Here is an 18,862-nt window from a genome sequence, read left to right on the forward strand (position 1 = left end):
ACCAACTTGAACATCTGAAGATTTGTTTTGATCATAGCGGCATGTTTTCTTTTTCTTAAACTACATTAATTAGTTCAGCCAACCCACAAGACTCACCGCTGCCGTCAGAGGCCTCTTTAGTTAAAATTCTCCATTAGCCACACACAAACGAATGTGTGTAGATCTATAGCAGCTCTCTGTCAGCAGTAAACAGATATTTATAGTATAAAAACTAGCAGCAGTATATTTTCTTGGGACACATTGGCCTCCTTAATACCAACAGAGCATTGTCTAAATGCCACAGCGGTGCTGCTGACCATGTCCGTTCCTTGTTTTCCTCTGCTGGTTGTTTCCAGCAGGATAAAAACACCAAAGCTCAAATAATTTCAAACTGGTTTCTTTAACATGACAGTTCACTGTACTCGAATGGCCTCAACAGTCATCAGATCTCAATCCAATAGAGCACTGTAGGGATGCAGTGTAACCAGAGATTTGCATCTTGTATGCCGAGTGAACAAATCTGCAGCAACAGCGTGATGCCATCATGCCAAAATGGAATAAAGTCTCTGAGGAATGTTTCCAGCATCTTGTTGAATTTATGGCACAAAGCATTAAGGTAGTTCTGAAGGCAAAAAGGCAAGATGTACCTGATATATAACACTCCTAAGCCAGTAAAGACACCAAAGATTGATTTATTTTTGTCTAATCCAGTTTATTCTTCTTCAATAAAACAAAAAAGGGTGAAGAGGAGAAGCAAGCGGTAAAGCAAAAGAAAAATTATAGAATTTTACACAAGTGACCTTCTCACTTGATATCTTAACAACCAAAAGAAAATTCAGCTCTAAACTTCGATGTAAGTTTGAAATGCAAAATGTTAACAAGGTTAAATAAGTTTTTTATTTAGGATACCAAATATTCATTCATTACGCATTCTCTTTTCATTTTTTCTACACTCCATCTGGAAAACCTTTGGAAGGTAATTATTTACTGAATTTAACTTTCAGCACACTGACTCCAGCCCTATGCCCTCCATCTACAGCGCAACAAGAAATAGGGATAACGAATTAAACGAGAGAAAATAGAGCAATCAATACAGGGAAAGATGAGAAAACCAAAGAGAAGCACAGGAAGAGGAGAACGCATGTGATCTCATCATGCTAGCTAGAAATCGCAACTTATAGTAAGGGATATTAAAGTACTGGTAAAAAGGAATCAAATACGCCCATACAAAATCTTGCTTCAAAGCTGGGAACAAAGATAACTAAAAAACATGATGAGACCCAGACTGCCATCAGAAACTGCTACTGCAGCTTCAGATCAAATTATGTATACAGCAACGTTAGATTTTACCTGTTTGTGCTCAATGTGAACAACAGCTGAGCGCATAAAATATCACCAGAGTCAAACTGTGTATGATAGCAAAAGTACAGTAATGTGTAGCAATGCAGGTCCAAGTCCAAATCATAAGAACGCTTTATCCCTCACATCCTGTAAATTTTGTCGTGCTGAAGTTTGTACACATCCTGAAAAAGATTATGGATGTGAAGAGGAAATGTCTTTATGTGAAAGGTTTGCACATAATAAAGAGATAAGAGAGACAAAAAGAGGAAGACAAAATCTTCAAGTCTTCCTCAGTCACATCCTGACACTGAAGACAGGTCTCAGTTATTCAAGGACAAACGGTTTACGGTTCCCACCACCACTGTGTGTGTCTGAGTCCAAGACAGCCTGCAAGTTCTGAATATATGGACTTAGACTTCCACCAACAGTTTTATCATCCACAGTGGCAGAAACAGCCTCACAGAATCCTAAATGAATGGAGAAAATTGTGTTGTGTAGAGTAGGAGAGAAGGATGGAAGTTGATGGGAGGAGGGAAGACTGAGCTTCAGTATCCTGAGGTGGATGATTTTAACAGGTGTTTGTGTTTCTAGAGGTTAAGGGTTATGGGTGATCGATGGCCAGGGGGGGTAAGACACTGAATTAAACTGAGGCTCGCTTGCTCGTTTGTTTCACAAAGTCCGTGCTTGGCGCAGAGTACAAAGCAGCTCTGGTCTGATTTTGAGGTAAAGAGCACAGTCTATAAACAGCGCCAAAGCCAAGGAGTACATGAAAGATAACCTTTTCTTTCTCCTCCTCCTCCTCAGTTTCTTCCTTTCCTTTTCTGAGGTAAAGAGTAAAGTCTGGCTTCCAAGAAATACACTTGTATAAAGCATTGCATTTCTTGTCTTATTCATGTCATCTTACTTGATTCATTTTTATGAAGTCGAGAGTTTGCAACAAAAGGGAACAAACTGTATATTTCCTTTGCTCTTTATTGTTTTGTCTTTCCTTGGTTTGGTTTTTTCCAAAAGGCAGCAGGGATATAATCAAGCCAACAAAAGCAGAAAACAACCAAGATAGGCGATAGTGGAATTCAAAAAGAGCAAGCATAGTTTTAAGAGAAAAAAGGTGGAGGTTTGTATCTCCACTCTCACCAAAAAAAAAAAAAAAAAAAAAGCAAAAATCTCGAGGAAAAAAAAAAAAAGACAAGAAAATAATATCCCTGTTAAAGATTCTTCTGAGGGAACAACTATTCAAGAGCACTCTTCCCCGATGCGCTGGCATGAGCGGCCCACCTTGCGGTCTAGCTTAACCATTTTGAGGACGGCGTCCTGACGTCCACGGCCCATGTGGTCAAACAGACACTCGTGCTGCTCTGGAAGCCGATGGAGCATACAGAAGACATAACCTAAAGGACGGGTTTGGGGTTGTGGATAAAAGAGACAAGGAGGGATTAATTTGTTGCCTTAAGTAAATGCACAAATATTGCAGTTGTAACTGTACACACCGCAGTTAATACATGAACTAAAGAAAAAAGATATGGCTACATAAAGCACACCTAAAACAATTTAACGAGAAATAAAATCAAAAGAGTAGCATTACTTTTAGATGCCAGTAAAGGTCGATAAACATTTAGTCTTTAGATATACTTTTTAAATGGTCAAGGGCAGATAACATGTAGTACTTGCCACAGTGCCTGTGTGTCAAAGAAGACATTCTACTTGATCGCTTCCTCTTTCAATGCTTTTCCGTTTTTCAGTAGATAGTGTTTCCTCCCTCTAACTACTGTAGCACTTTCAACAAAAAGCCCTGCCAATGGTGGAAGCTCGTTAAGCTCAGGGAAGCTCGTTAGCTTTCATCATCTTAAATTCATTCATTAATACACATAATAACGCTACTGGCATTTAATAAGTAGTGATTAAAGGCCCAGTTTAACATCTGGTTTCTAGGCAATTAAAACCTATACAATTACAGCACACGCGAGTGGATTAGAAGGGAGGAAAGTTGTGTCACGTTGGACAGAATATTCCCCCTATTAGAAACCACAAATCAAAAATTTTGTCCTCTGCTCACTGCTGGTATTTTCTAACAAAATGGTGAACTGAGTTCTTCTGTAAAATTAATGAACTGGGAAGAGACGTTGTGACTTGAGAATGTATTTTGTGATGCAAAAAACAATCTGTGAGTATACTGTAAGTTTCAAAGATTTTACAGCTAAAATCCAACATGTCTAAAATATTTATTTTACGTAGAGGCAAAAATGAATAAAGGATGAGGAAGAGCTGATGTGTGCACACACGCTGTAAAGGAAACCCTTAAACATATCCAGTTATATGCCTGGAAAATGTCAGACTGCAAGTATAATAACAGCTTGTGTGTCTGGACCTGTCAATCCCTACTTCTGTACACCAAAAACAGACCTGGCTGCACTGCCTCTTTACCAAGGCCCAAACTGTCTCTTGCACCTGCAGCATACCACCCTTGGTTAGAAACATAGCAGATGAAGACCTTCACCTCTGGGGTTCTTCTCTGGATAACATCTATGCCTTGGTCTTGGGTGCTTCGTCCTAATCTAACCTCTAAATCTAATTGCCAGTGAGTGAGTCACCAGTTATTGTATGGCAGACATTAATTAATAGGCTAATTATTTACAAAGTGTTTTTTCATTGTCCCCATTGCTTTACAACATGCAGCCGGCTAGCAAGGTCAAACAAACTGCAGCCACTGTGTGATTAAACCGTGTTGTATGCCCAGATTAATAATTACTTAAACCAAAGCTTACTGTCATGTTTTGAAGTAAGGTCAGAAGGCCAACAAGAAATCAAGTTTTAAGGTTGTAGTACTCCCTGTTCTCATCGTCTGTTGATTGTCTTTCTGACTTTAGAAGAATTTTACATTTTAGCCACACATATAATTGAGAGAGATTTCGCATTTTCCCCATTATGGGAAAAATCACAGAAGTAATGTTTAGAAATTAGCAGGACCACTGTTATTAGGTTAAAAGGAAATGCTTTGGTTCCTTCATCTGTTAGGTCTCCACATTAAAAGATATGATATAATTAGCTGTTCAATTCCAGTGCCTCCACTCTGTGTTATATTAATACCTAGTACGATAAATAGCAACTGTGTAAAAGCAGAAAACTACTGAGACTAACAGCATCGGATCAGATTCACTACTTGAGCTATTTTTTCACCCCAATACAATCTGAAAAGCATTCATCCTTTCAGCTCATTATCAGACCTTCTTGGCTTACACTGTGGAACATTCTGCAGAACCATTAGCAAAGTAATCTGCAATTACTGCAACAGTCAGAAATCACTGTAATTGCCACCATTTTCCCTTTCAATCTGTAAAAAGCATGTTTTCATAGTAAGCACTGGACTATTAAGGATGGATAGCCCGTGTATTAAGCAGCACCTGGTGGAAAAAAAAAGGCAAGTCAATTTCCAATTTAGAAATTATTGCATTGGTTTAAGCAGATTGGTCTTTAAGTAGTGAAGAGCTCTGACTTTTCAAGTACTTTAATTTGTATGCAAACAAGTTGATTAGCAAGCCAAGTATTGGTTTGAACTACATTAGTGTTTGTGGTAATTGGCTTATGTTTTATGTGCAATGTGAAACATTGAGGCTTTCCTGTAATGGTCCCTCAAGGCTTGCAAAATATATATATATATTTTTTTCAACACACAAAGAAATGTCCAGGTAACGGTGCTGTGCTGGACACATAATTCACAAAACTATTATTAAGCTAACCGAAGTGTACTTATGTATGTATCTGCATATTAACATAAGGTAATAACATGGTCTAAGGTGATATCTTTAAGTTAACAGTATTATGCATGTACTTAATGATAATGCTCCTTTGCGTAAGTGTTCATGTGATGCGTATGTTAATACTGTACATATGAAAATGTGTCATCATACCACAGCGACAGGAACCCAGCTCTTGCTGTACCAGCTCCAGTTTGGTTTGGCAGCGATGGCAACGCTTACGGCTCCGCTGTTTAGAGCCACTGCGAGACGAGGATGAAGACGATGATGATGATGAAGACTCCTCACCCTCTGGGATCCCACCTACTCTCGCTCGCTTCTCAGGTGAAACATCACTTTCTGAATCTGAGGCTTAGAAGAGAGAGAAAAATAAGTTAAAAAAAACAAAAAAACAACAACATTTGGCTACAACTGTTTTGCTTAATTGTTTTTTGTTGTTGTTTTTAGATCAGGCATTGCCAGTTAGAGCCCTGCAACAAAGGAACTGAACTTAAACTCAGCTTTTCATTTTTCTTTCAAACCCACTTTCACATTTTCATTCTTAATTTATTTGTTTATTTTACTTGTTACTAAGACTGTTGTTGTTGCTTTAGTATGTATTTTGTAGCCATGTTTTAAATGGTGCTAAACAAATAAAATTTATACATCTAAGAAAAATAGTTCCTAGAGATTCTCTTAATGCAATGAAACACTGAAAGTCTGGAACTACATTAAGCTGACTTTCAGCAAAATGACTAGCAATATTGTAATAGCTTAAGAGTATTTTGCATCTTTTTTCTGCTTCTATTGAGTTAAATCAGACTAGACTGTGATTACATTACATGTAAAAATTCATTCAATGAAAATTAATCTGTTTTGTACGGCAGACACAAAAATGCAAAGTGTAACAAATTTAAAATGGTTTGATACAATAAATCTAAAGCAACTGAAGCCAAAATTCTTCTTTACTTTTTATTACCATGGAATAAACAATACAAAACCTGAGGAACCTAAGAAAAACTCCAATACACCATTGTCAGAATTGGTCTATTCTGTAACTGGGATTGCACAGACGATGGCAAACTGGAACTAAACTCTTCTTTGTGATAAATTTAAAAAAAAAAAAAAAAAAAAAAAAAAAGGAAGAGCGAGATTGATAGTACTCCTGCATTAAATTATGTGCAGCCCAGCACCTGAGACAGCAAGAGAATGTAGCAAGGTTTCACTGGTTGACTAGAATTTCAACTCAGCTTTTCTCATCAATCCTGCAGACTTTTTCACTGGCCTGGCCGAAATGCAGATCAGCGCTCAATAAATCTCTGAGAACTAGGCCAAGCTGAACAGTTAGATCCCCTCCTAGTCTGCTCCATCGATCCCTTTGTGTGTATGTGTGTCTGCACATGTGCAATTGCATGTTGTGGAAAAAAAATTCATTCTTGCCTGCTTTTTGTTATCCTAGAAGATCTCGGCACCCAATTTAGCAAGCTGTAACATCAAATTTAAATGTAAGTGAACAACTATAAGTTAAAGGAGGAAAATATGTGAAGGCAGGGCATTTGCACTGTAAACTGATGAGCGGTTGGTTGACTTAATGTCGTTTTAATTCAAGATTAAATATTGTACAAAAGGTAAAGTCAAAGTGTATCCAATGTCTAAAATGAAATACAGATGGCCCCAATTTAGAGAGATTGTAAAAAGTGAAATGTCAACTCAACCAACAGTAAAAGGTTTAAATGACGCTGTGTGAGTATGTGTATTACTAGACATGATCCTGCTTTTTTAGACAAGGGATCAGTATGTTCACACACCTTTACTGAGCCTATCCTACTCTGTACTAGACATTGTCGTGTGTGAGTGTGCCCGCATGAGTTTAGCAAGTTGTGCCACCTAATGGTGAAAGAACAATAAAAGCAATCTGCAATAGGAAATAGTCTGGCTGTTTTATAGACCTCATTCAGTAGATTCCCATTAGTGCTAATGATAATGCTGTCCTTCACAGATCCACATGTGGTGTGCCACTGTGACCCATTTCCTCTTCATTAATCAAAATCTATGTTTTTAATCTATAGAATCAAATGAAGATGCTGCTAACCATGAAGCTACAATTCTCTTTCTATGTGACTTTTGCCATTTAAATCTCCATACTGCATGTCGATGTTATCATTCCGCGCAACAACTACATGTGGATATACTGCATATTCATGGTGTTCATTTACTCTAGTACAGCATGATTGGCTTTACATTTGCCTTGGCACATTCTGTTGCATCAGTAATATCCTGCTGTCCGCTACTTGTCCTGGAAGAACCATTAACCCAGCCATGTTGGATCAGTTATATGCTATTGACGCTAATGGGTCCTCCAATTTGAACTTTCTAAGTGCACATGACTAAAACATACAAACAAAATGCAACAGTGCATATTGTAGTAGTATAGAACTGAGGTATACCTGACTCAAATGTACGTTTTGTCGGAGTGGAGAATGAACCCAAGACTGTGTCGTTGCTGGATGCTCCTGAGGCAGAAATTAGTTTTTAGAAAAAAGAAGAAAAAAAAAAAAAGAAGGGAAAGGGATCAAAATGAGTAAAAGAACCAAAGAGGAAGGAAAAGAAGATTAGTTTCTTACTTTAATGTGATTTTTCAACTGAAAAAATTAATTATTTAGCAATTTTAAAAAAAAATGTAAAAAAAAAAAATCTGCAATTAAAGATCAAAATTACTAATTGTATAAATATCTCAAGCCCTTTAGACATGTAAATGAAATTTTAAACTGTATTAGATTGACAGACTAGGTGATGTGTTACAGGGACACTGTTAGGCCCAGAGTTTAAAACCCTAAGAGGCTGAGGACAAAAGCTGTCGAGGAATCTGCTGGTGGTTGCCCAGATACTCGGGTACCATCTTCAATATGGAAGCAGGATGAAAAGACTGTGACTGAGGCGTGCGAAATCCTTTATTATGCAATGAGGGGTTTTTTTCCCTCCTTGCAGCAACTATGATAGATATCTGTGAAGGAAAGGCCGCAGTGTGCATGTGTACAGGCTGGAGCCAGCCAAGAGGCAGTGTGGCTGTGGGTGGTAAAAAGGTGGTAAAAAGATAAAGAGTTGCACCAAATGTGTTATATGATCCACCTGTTCCTTATATAGTTTTAAAGGAGTTTGTAAAAAGTGTGTAACACTAGGAATGCAACAGAGTCAAATATCTTGACTTTTTCAAGAATGGTGACATTAAACACTTTCCTAGCTAGTAATGTGGTATTATTTACTCAGTCTAAGCAATATGATTCTATGATTACATCCAAATGATTTTCTGCTGTGGAGCCAAATATTTGAGCATCAGTTTCAGGCATTAAATTGAAGTACTTTCAGTCACTGGTCAGACAAGTATAATTTGTTAGTGGCAGATAAAGGATCAAAACCAGGAGTTTGTGAAGCTTTAAATAGCCAGATCGAAGAGTTATATGTACATGCTACATGTACAAATCTTTAAAAAAAAAAAAAAGTGTGTGTGTATGTGTGTGTATATATATATACACTGAACAAAAATATAAACGCAACACTTTTGTTTTTGCTCCCATTCCCCATGGGATGGACGTAGAGACCTAAAATTCATTCCAGATACACAATATAACCATCCCTCCCAAACAGTGGTCACAAATCAGTCCAAATGTGTGCTAGTGGGCACATCTGCTATATTGAGATAATCCATCCCACCTCACAGGTGTGCCACATCAGGATGCTGATCTGACATCATGAGTAGTGCACAGGTGTACCTCAGACTGCCCACAACAAAAGGCCACCCTGGAATGTGCAGTTTTTTGCGCTATTGGGGGTCTGGGGACCCAGAACCGGTCAGTATCTGGTGTGACCACCATTTGCCTCATGCAGTGCAACACATCGTCGCATGGAGTCTATCAGATTGTCAATTGTGGCCTGTGGAATGTTGGTCCACTCCACTTCAATGGCTGTGCGAGGTTGTTGGATATTCGTGGGAACTGGTACACGCTGTCGTATACGCCGGTCAAGCACATCCCGAACATGCTCAATGGGTGACATGTCCGGTGAGTATGCTGGCCATGCAAGAACTGGGACATTCTCAGCTGCCATCTGCCCTGAACAATGTGAACCATGATTCATCCGTGAAGCGCACACCTCTCCAACGTGCCAGACGCCATCGAATGTGAGCATTTGCCCACACAAGTCTGTTACGGCGACGAGCTGGAGTCAGGTCAAGACCCCGATGAGGACGACGGGCATGCAGTTGAGCATCCCTGAGACGGTTTCTGACAGTTTGTGCAGAAATTGTTTGGTTGTGCAAACCAATTGTTCCAGCAGCTGTCTGGGTGGCTGGTCTCAGACGATCTTGGAGGTGAGCCTGCTGGATGTGGAGGTCCTGGGCTGGTGTGGTTACACGAGGTCTGCGGTTGTGAGGCCGGTTGGATGCGCTGCCATATTCTCGGAAACGCCTGTGGAGACGGCTTATGGTTGAGAAATGAACATTCAATGCACGGGCGACAGATCTGGTTGACATTCCTGCTGTCAGCATGCCAATTGCACGCTCCCTCATTGCTTGTGGCATCTGTGGCATTTTGCTGTGAGACAAAACTGCACATTCCAGGGTGGCCTTTTGTTGTGGGCAGTCTGAGGTACACCTGTGCACTACTCATGATGTCAGATCAGCATCCTGATGTGGCACACCTGTGAGGTGGGATGGATTATTTCAATATAGCAGATGTGCCCACTAGCACACATTTGGACTGATTTGTGACCACTGTTTGGGAGGGATGGTTATATTGTGTATCTGGAATGAATTTTAGGTCTCTACGTCCATCCCATGGGGAATGGGAGCAAAAACAAAAGTGTTGCGTTTATATTTTTGTTCAGTGTATGTATGTATGTATATATATATATATATATATATATAAACAAACAAACAAACAAAAAATAACAAACACCCAGCTCGCCCCTGCGGGCGGTTTATCCTTCAAGCTCGGGTCCTCTACCAGAGGCCTGGGAGCTTCAGGGTCCTGCGCAGTATCTTAGCTGTTCCCAGGACTGCGCTCTTCTGGACAGAGATCTCCAATGATCTCCAATGCAAGCTAGCCACTCGCCTAGCTTGGGAGTCACCGCACCTAGTGCTCCGATTACCACGGGGACCACCGTCACCTTCACCCTCCACATCCTCTCGAGCTCTTCTCTGAGCCCTTGGTATTTCTCCAGCTTCTCGTATTCCTTCTTTCTGATGTTGCTGTCATTCGGAACCGCTACATCGATCACTACGGTCGTCTTCTTCTGTTTGTCTACCACCACTATGTCCGGTTGGTTAGCCACCACCATTTTGTCCGTCTGTATCTGGAAGTCCCACAGGATCTTAGCTCTGTCATTCTCCACCACCCTTTGGGGCTTCTCCCATTTTGACCTCGGAACTTCCAGGCCATATTCGGCACAGATGTTTCTGTATACTATGCCGGCCACTTGGTTATGGCGTTCCATGTATGCCCTGCCTGCTAGCATCTTGCACCCTGCTGTTATGTGCTGGATTGTCTCAGGGGCATCTTTACACAGCCTGCACCTGGGGTCTTGCCTGTCTCGTTTACTCTTGGCATACAGCTTGATGTCATCCATGTACAGGAGGTGGCTGACAACTGCTCCGTTCCGTAGTCTGTATCCGTAGCCAGTCTTGTTAATGATCTCACTGAGGGGGTTCAGGCCTATGCAGAACAACAGTGGGGACAGCATCTCCTTGGTAGATCCCGCACTTGATGGTGACTTGTGCTATGGGCTTGGAGCTGGCTTCTAGTGTTGTACACCACATACCCATTGAGTTCCCGATGAAGGCTCTCAGGGTCCTGTTGATCTTGTACAATTCTAGGCATTCCAGGATCCAGGTGTGGGGCATTGAGTCATAGGCCTTCTTGTAATCAATCCAGGCAGTGCACAGTTTGGTCAGTCTGGTCTTGCAGGCTCGGCTGACTGTTCTGTCTACCAGTAGCTGGTGTTTTGCGCCTCTGGTATTCTTGCCAATCCCTTTCTGTGCTCCGCTCACGTATTGACCCATGTGCCTGTTCATCTTAGCCGATATGATGCCTGACAGGAGTTTCCATGTAGTACTGAGGCAGGTTATTGGTCGGTAGTTGGAGGGGACCGGTCCCTTCTTGGGGTCCTTGGGGATCAGGACTGTCCGACCTTCGGTTAGCCATTCCAGGTGTCTCTCGTCAACTAGCAGCTGGTTCATTTGTGCTGCCAGACGCTCGTGGAGTGCAGTCAGCTTCTTCAGCCAGTAGGCGTGAACCATGTCAGGGCCTGGTGCTGTCCAACTCTTTATACTAGAAACCCTTGCTTGGATTTCTGCCACCGTGATGGTTACTGGACCCTGTTCAGGGAGGTTGCTATGGTCTGCCCTCAGATCCACTAGCCACTGAGCATTGCCGTTATGGGTTGTGTCCGTCTCCCATATGCTCTTCCAGTATTGCTCCGTCTCCAGCCTTGGTGGTGCTGTTCTCTTATTGTTCCCTTGCCACTGAGAGTACACCTTTGCTGGTTCAGTGGAAAACAGCTGGTTTATTCTCCTGCCTTCTATCTCTCTGGTGTACCTCCTCAAGCGGCTGGCCAAGGCTGTGAGTCTTTGCTTGGCAGTTTCCAAGGCCTCAGGTATGGACAGCTTGCTGTATTTTTTATGCACCTTCTTTGTCGCATCTTTCTGCAACTCCGTTAGTTGGCTAACCTCCCTCCGTGCTACTTTGATCTTGCCCTCTAGCCTCCTTCTCCATGGAGGGTACTGCCCCTTGTGGCTGTTCAACTTGTAGCCAAGCATCTCAATGATCACTGCTGCCATATTGTAGATCAGCTTGTTAGTCTCGGTAAGCGTGGCTGTAGGTAACATCCGTAGTGCTGCATTAACATCATCGAGCAGACCTTCTGGTACTTCCCGTAATCTTGGTAACCGGCTACGGGGGATCCAGGTTTCAAGCTTGGCCATGATCCTATCTTTCAGGTCAGTTCCTCTCGCACTCAACGATCCTTCTCCTGTCGTACTTGGGGCTTTGTACCCAATCTCGGGTGGGGGTGATGATATCTCCCCCCTGACCTGGCGTCCTGGCTCCCCCTTGCTGTAGCATTTATGTTGTACCTCATCAATCTCTAGCTGTGAGAGCAGTCCCTTCTTTTGAATGTTGGAACGCTGAGCTACTAGTTGTTTCGCCTTCATTGTGGATGTTGGGTATTGAAGAATCCATAGGTCCCTCATCCTATTCATGTAACCCCTTCCGCCAGGGTTACTTGCGTAGTAGCATTCCAACAACGCCCTGTTTTCGTCTCTTGCCCACCGATGCTTTCTTGTTCAAGTAGCCCACTTCTCGTCAGGGTGCCCTGGTTCCTCAACACTTGACGTGGACATTGTTGATCCGGGCGACGTCCGAGCCGGCATGTCTTCATATTTATCTGTCTCGCTCATGTCTGCGGTAGGCTCACTTAGCATAGGGGGTCTAGCCTTACAGTTTTGGTCTTTTATTATTTTAATAACATAATAAAAGACCAGGTTAGTGTGGCATTTTTTTATACCATTTCTGCACATCCGTTTTGTAGCCACTTTATTTTTCTGTTATGAATTGGCCTCCACAAATAACCTTGTCACTGTATAGCAATGACTGATGCCCTGGCAATTGTAGGTGTCCTCTTAAAACCTTCACTTCTGAATAGATGCCCTTTCCTATCATTCTATCTGTGCCATGAGGACAAATATAGCCAGGACAGGGATACTGCAGCTGCTGCTTGAGCTGGCAGAATCTACTAACAGTGTTCCACAGAAAAATGCTCTCATCTAAAAGCTCTGGTTTTGACAACTCAATTTTATAAAGGCACACATTAACTCACTTCTAAATTTGAAATCTATGAATCATACATTGTTTCCATGTGTAGGGCACACATTACAAATTACACACATTATATTACCAAGCCTTTAAGTTCATAATATTTTAAAGTGTAAATGTTCACAACCCACAGATCCAAAGGAAAAACTTGCTGATTGTCTTACCGTCCTGAACAGGTAGAGATGTCACTCCTATCTCTCCGGGCAAAGGGTCGTCTGATATGAGGGACTGACTAATGCTGTTGTTTGTTTCATTACAGAACATGTCTGCTTGACTGGTGTTAGAGTTTGAAGAGGCCTTTGGAGCACAGTCGTCGTTTGGCTGTTTCTTTTGAGTGTCTATGGAAACATGGACATGAGGACATTTTCTTTGTTTGGAGGTTTTAAGACAGAAAAATCAGTCAACAAACTCCCACTAAAACAATAACTTACCTGCAAAACATTTTGAGCAGAGATTCATGGTTTTGCTTGACCTGAGGAAAAGGAATGCGACGCAATTGTGTTAATAGAGCAGTCTGGGTGTTAAAAACAGTTTTGCAGTAAAAGGTATAAGATAAAACAGACAAGAGGCTAAGATAAAAGTGAGAGTGAGCGGTGAAATGTATCTTTTTGGCTATATTTTTGCTCATGTACACTTACAAAAACTTACAAAGACTATTTTTATTTATTTTTTTCTTTATTAAATCAATTTTAAACACATTTCATACAACTATCCAGTTTTCAAAACTCAAGAAAACAAACCTGTCACACATAGTGTCTGTACAATGTAAAATAAACTGATTTGTTGCAGTACAAACTAAAGTATGGATTATTGCTACAAATACAGGGCGTATCAAAAAGAATCTTCTGACTTCAAAGTACTTTAATTCTGCAGACGTTCACCAGTAACGATTGAAACACGTACTGTTAGAGAGAGGGGCTTTCTGAGTTTCATCTGGTTGCCAGTATATAGCATAACAGAATTATCTTTGAGTTTGATCAGTTTGATTGTACAGACATAAGTGCGTCTGGGGGGGACATATTGAGCAGCTGTGAATACAAAACATAGGTTTTGTATGTAAAACTTTATAGTCAGGCATGTATTTTAAAATGTACCACAAACTTTTATGTTCATTACCTAAAGAAATTGGATAATTCTTTTTGACACACACTGGACATGCCAGTCCTCCAACGTATTTACCAGAACAATCTGAACAGTCAATATAAGTACAGATTTACATTATGTTTCTGTGTTTTGGATTTAGACTCTGTCTCACTTTGATCACAAGGTTCTTAAAACTACTTTAAGATGAGCTGAACAAAAGTCAACTAGTTCCCTCTGATTGTTATGAAATTCCCCATAGTATGTTAATGGGGATACAGACTCAAAGCTAGTGGTTAGCAGTAAGGGTTAAAGTATCAGTGTGGTAGTTAGAGTTTTCTCAACATACTTTTCCTTCCTGAAGGAAATAAAGACTTTTGATATAAGTTATCTATTGTCATGGAGCCTTGCTGATTTCAGTGGCACAGCTCTTTCACAACAGATGGCTCTGGGTTTAGTCTGAGAAAGGCTCCTCTCATTTCCTCTGCAGCCTTCGTCCTTACTGTCTGTGCACTGAGCGTGACGGTCGCTGCTATCAGTCACATTCTATTTATTTTGGGCGCTCCATTGCACACCTTTGTCCTCATTTCTAAATGTGGGGTCAGCTGCAGTCAACCTGAGGGCTTTCTGTCAGTCTCCTGGTGTGTAGTCTCAGGTATAAAAGGGAAAGGATGAAGCAAGAAGTTAGGAAAGAGGAGAAACCTCATCATTACATGCAGGCAGGGAGGAAGCCAATGCTGGGTAAACATCAAGTCATATCCTCTTATCAACCTTACAATCAGAGGTAATCAAACTACAGATTCATTAAGGAAATTAAAAGGGTGAAGAAGGGTGAGAAAAACTATGCAGGAGAAAAAACAGCTCCATGGCTGTTAAGCTGACTGAAGCCTGAACAGAGTGCACACAACATGTCTATTTCATAGTTGGCCTACTGCTGTTACTAATGAGAATATCTGATTGGAACAGACAGGAAGACAGGCTCCACTGCCTTTGTGATTCAGCTTGAGTGACACAAAGGAGTGAGATATTGGAAGGGTGATAAATGTTTTGAAGAAATTAGTTTTTAACAATTTTTCTTGACATGAGCAGGTAAATGAAAGACAACATAAATACAGCTAGAACTCAGGTGATAGAAAGCAATCAAAGCATAGTATCACCAGTGCATGTGGCTCAATTACTTTTAAGATGATGGTATACCTTTACTGGGGGTAAAAAGTAACGGCAAAGGACTGAACTGTTTTAGTTTTATGTTACTGGGGAAGCAGACATACCATGCAGTTCTTCATGTGTGCTAGAAATACCTATTTTATTTTAGGTGATGTGTTTCTCAAAAGAAACTGTAAGGGTGGCACATTATCAAACAAACACCCAATTTTGAATTCAAACGGTAATCTTTAATACACTAAAATTGAAGGTCATACTTTGGAAAGAATAGCTCTTAGATTGCCTAAAGGATTTTTAATGTTTTGCTCAATGCTAATTTCCATAATTATGCTTTTTTTCCCTCCCCATCCTCTTACACACACAGAAAAATGCCTGGAGAGAACACTGACCTGAACAGTTTTAAAAAAACTAGCTTATTGACATTTCATAAAAGACAACTTAGCATTACCCTTACAACTTACACAGCTGAGCAGTCAACTGGAACATAGACGGATAAGCAGATCAGGTGGCTGCTTGCGAGTAGATCTCACAAATAGAAGAAAGTTAAATAGGAAGGGGCATTTGATGCTAAACTATAGAGTTTGGATGCATCATTGCTGACTTTTGTAACATCCTATTATAGTACCGAACAGCTTGTTCTCTGCTTTGGCTTTCTTTCTGAAAATGACACAATCTACAAACTACTGCGAGGCACACAATTAGTGCTTGTATTGATCCAAAATGTTTTGGTGTGGATAGCAATACAGAACAAGTTATTAAACTAAGTGACTGGGTAATTACTTGACTAATCCAGTCATTTTGCATAGCCTTGTCAACAGCGATCGCCATTTTCAGCATTATACATCTTTTCTGCTAATATGAAATCTTTAAAATGGGCTGGTGCTATCATGATTTTGCCATTCAGTACAAATAAAATGTTTTATATCCATGTGGGTACATGATGATATAAAATATGGATTCAATAAGTGAATTATTGTTTATGTGCAAGGCAACTTAAAAACTGCTTTCCCAAAACTGTTAAAATAAATGTGGCCAAGAAATGGTTGAAGTTCACTCTGTCATTGCAGCCACATTAAAATATGTTTTCTCACAGCCTAACTGCAAAATTCAGAAAATCATTCATTAGTAAAATAATAAAATAATCAGAAGGCACAAAATAAATGTGCCCTTTTTCGCACCTACTCACATACGGACTACAAGTGGAGGTCACGGAAATGGGTGAAGTGCTGACGACAACATGCTACGTTACCATAAATGTACTAAAAGCTTAAGTTAGCGTTGACTTATTCCTTGTCAGTTTAATTAAATACCTCGCACCTGACCTTCTCAAATTTGTCTGAGAAAAAAAAAAAAAAAAAACTTTGAACTTTTTAGAAAGAGCAAGTGTCTGATACTAATTGTGACAGTATTCATTTTCATTTACCCAATATGAACTTTTGGAATACTCATATTTATGTATGACAGCCAAATATTTTCAGAAGCAGTGCAAGACGTTTTCAATCAATTTATGCATCCTCACAGCCCAGCAAACAGTTATTTCTGGCCAAGATATGTGCCTGTGTCCTTGGTACCATTACAACGGATACCACCACTGGTAGCAGATAAGTTGTTGGAGGATGGCATAAAAAATGAGTCTAAATAAATAATACTAGCTATCCAAGTAACAGAACTTATGCAGTCCACACTCATAATTGTTTATACTTATTAACTTGTTTTTAAAGCAAATCTTTGGTCTACTTAAAACATTTAAAAATTAAAGACATTTGATGTACTAAAAAAATTAAATATTGAGCCATCATGCTTAGTTTGGTACTGTAACAAACCCATTTAAACGCTTCTCCAAAGGCCAAGGCGGTATGGATATGATTATTTGCGTGCCAACTCCACAGATATTTAAATACTTCATAAACTCTAGTCAGGTAGAAAAAACTGATGCCTTTGGTCATGGAAAACACATTCTCTGATGAGAGCTGGTGACTGACATTGCAGTGTCAAGTCAAGTCAAGTTTTGTATTGTACATCATTTCCATACTAATCCAAAGGTTAGTGAATAAAGTGGCATTTTTGTAAAATATACACAAACGGAATGAGATACTTGTGAGTTCCAATAGTCTCATTTCACTTTGTGAGAACTAATTTTGGGGTCCTCTCTTGTCTGGCTAAGTGCTACATTTCTCTGATTTTTTACCACTGAGCTGAAAACTCAAGACTGCAAGTGTTTATAAATGCCTATCATAAATACGTCCACTAAAGTACAATATTTTGTATCCATTTTTTCCTAAAATACAACAATGTGGGCTACTTTTTAAAATTCGACATTTGAAGAACTAGCCAAAGAGTGATAACACTAATACATTTTTCAACCGGTCCATATTACAAAACCTAATTTGGGCTCATATGTGTTGCAAAGTTAACATATGCCTCAACACACATGAATCAAATTGTACACAGCAGGATTACTGCACAGTGCCAGTTTGTCTGTGCCACCCCGGCACATTCAGTTTAAAGTACCAGTTGCCCGTTTCTTTCTGCTAGAGTCTGGTTCATGGCGACACTTTGATGTCTCTAACTAACTGCTTCATGCATGAACTTAACACGTTAACTATCCAGTTGATTAACACTTTCACACCTGTCGCGTAACCTGGAAGGCTTACCCCAGATTCCCTACCCTGCTTCCTTCCTTTACAGGAGAAGGTTACCGAGGCCAACTGGTGTTAGCTAGTAGCTAATGCTACAAAACAATGGGGAGGGGGTAATAAGGAGAAAAGCAGCTCATCCCTGTTTGAGCTGCTAATGCTAGTGGCTATCGACTCTGCTAGCTACTGGCAGAGAAAGAAAGCGAAACGTTTGACAGGTTATTCTGCTTACCCCCAGAACCCACAGGGGCAGCGAGGGGGTATAACGTTAACGTTACTCGGAGGCTTGCTGCCCTCGCTCCCCGTGTCGCCCATGTCTGTCTCCCGTGTCAAGCTGTCGGTGTAGCAGGTGAATCCGTGGATGGAGTGAGGGCCTCGTATTTGCGTTTAGATCCCCTTGGCTTTGATAAGCATACAACCGTCACTCTGCCCAGATAATTCTTCCGAGTTTCAGTGTAGGGTGGACAATTTGACGACACAAGCAGCCACCTAGTCCGTCAAATTAAAGTAGTTGAAGTCGACGTTAAGACGCTGGGGCCGTCAAAGCCAGCAACGGACGGAACCACCGGGGATCCTGGGCCGATCAGCTGGAGTGAGGAACGAACCACTGGCAGAGAGGGGGAGGTGTGTGAGGAACACGAAAGACAAAAGTTAGATTGACGTGTTTGTACAAACTGTTAAGGGACACGGAATAACGACACAATAATTGTTAGCATTGTGTATACAGAAATAACATTTGAACTCGGTAAATGACTCATTTAAAATAATTCATTTTAGAAGCGTTATCATGGTATGATCCAGACAAAACCACAGTTAAAAAGCCCAGAGCTCTGAAAGTGTCTCTGAGAGTGTTTTGTTCACTTAAAAACAAAGTTATCCTCCCAGGATGTATCTTAGAAATGTAAAATGATGTGATAGGCTGTGACAGACCCTTTTCACTGGACATATTTTGACGCGTCTCGGTAGCAGTTAAAAAAACAAAACGAAACAAAACAAAGCCCCCAAAAACATGTAACAAAATTAAAACTGTAGTATGCATAGTTATTATAAAGGAATATTTAAAACA

At 40.5% G+C, this 18,862-nt stretch overlaps 1 protein-coding gene across 2 annotated transcripts; it reads right to left on the reverse strand.

The window, feature by feature from the left end:
• Positions 1–670: 670 nt before the first annotated feature.
• On the reverse strand, positions 671–18,411 carry LOC146678431 (AN1-type zinc finger protein 3-like). Of its 2 annotated transcripts, XM_085390724.1 has the most exons (6): positions 18,029–18,410; positions 13,348–13,388; positions 13,081–13,254; positions 7,499–7,564; positions 5,226–5,423; positions 671–2,708 (listed from the first exon to the last, which is right to left on the reverse strand). In XM_085390724.1, the coding sequence occupies exons 1-6, from the start codon at positions 18,109–18,111 to the stop codon at positions 2,554–2,556; spliced, it is 717 nt and encodes a 238-aa protein (XP_085246850.1). In that variant the 5' UTR covers positions 18,112–18,410; the 3' UTR covers positions 671–2,553. The 2 variants fall into 2 exon arrangements, with proteins under 2 accessions (XP_085246850.1, XP_085246905.1); XM_085390779.1 differs by lacking the exon at positions 7,499–7,564 and having other exon boundaries at positions 18,029–18,411.
• Between the last annotated feature and the right edge of the window lie 451 nt (positions 18,412–18,862).

This window comes from Rhamphochromis longiceps, linkage group LG1 (genome assembly GCF_057381845.1).
Source record: "Rhamphochromis longiceps isolate RC_006_pf linkage group LG1, R_longiceps_female_GT1.1, whole genome shotgun sequence".
Lineage (NCBI taxonomy): Eukaryota > Metazoa > Chordata > Actinopteri > Cichliformes > Cichlidae > Rhamphochromis > Rhamphochromis longiceps.

Bases quoted from the DNA above. Each gene is read 5' to 3' on its own strand.
- LOC146678431 (XM_085390724.1), bottom strand. From the start codon at position 18,111: ATGGGCGACACGGGGAGCGAGGGCAGCAAGCCTCCGAGTAACGTTAAC. The intron at 13,255-13,347 runs GTAAGTTATTGT...ATGTTTCCATAG, and splicing joins CTGCTCAAAATGTTTTGCAG to ACACTCAAAAGAAACAGCCA. The intron at 7,565-13,080 runs GTAAGACAATCA...TTTCTGCCTCAG, and splicing joins ATCTCTACCTGTTCAGGACG to GAGCATCCAGCAACGACACA.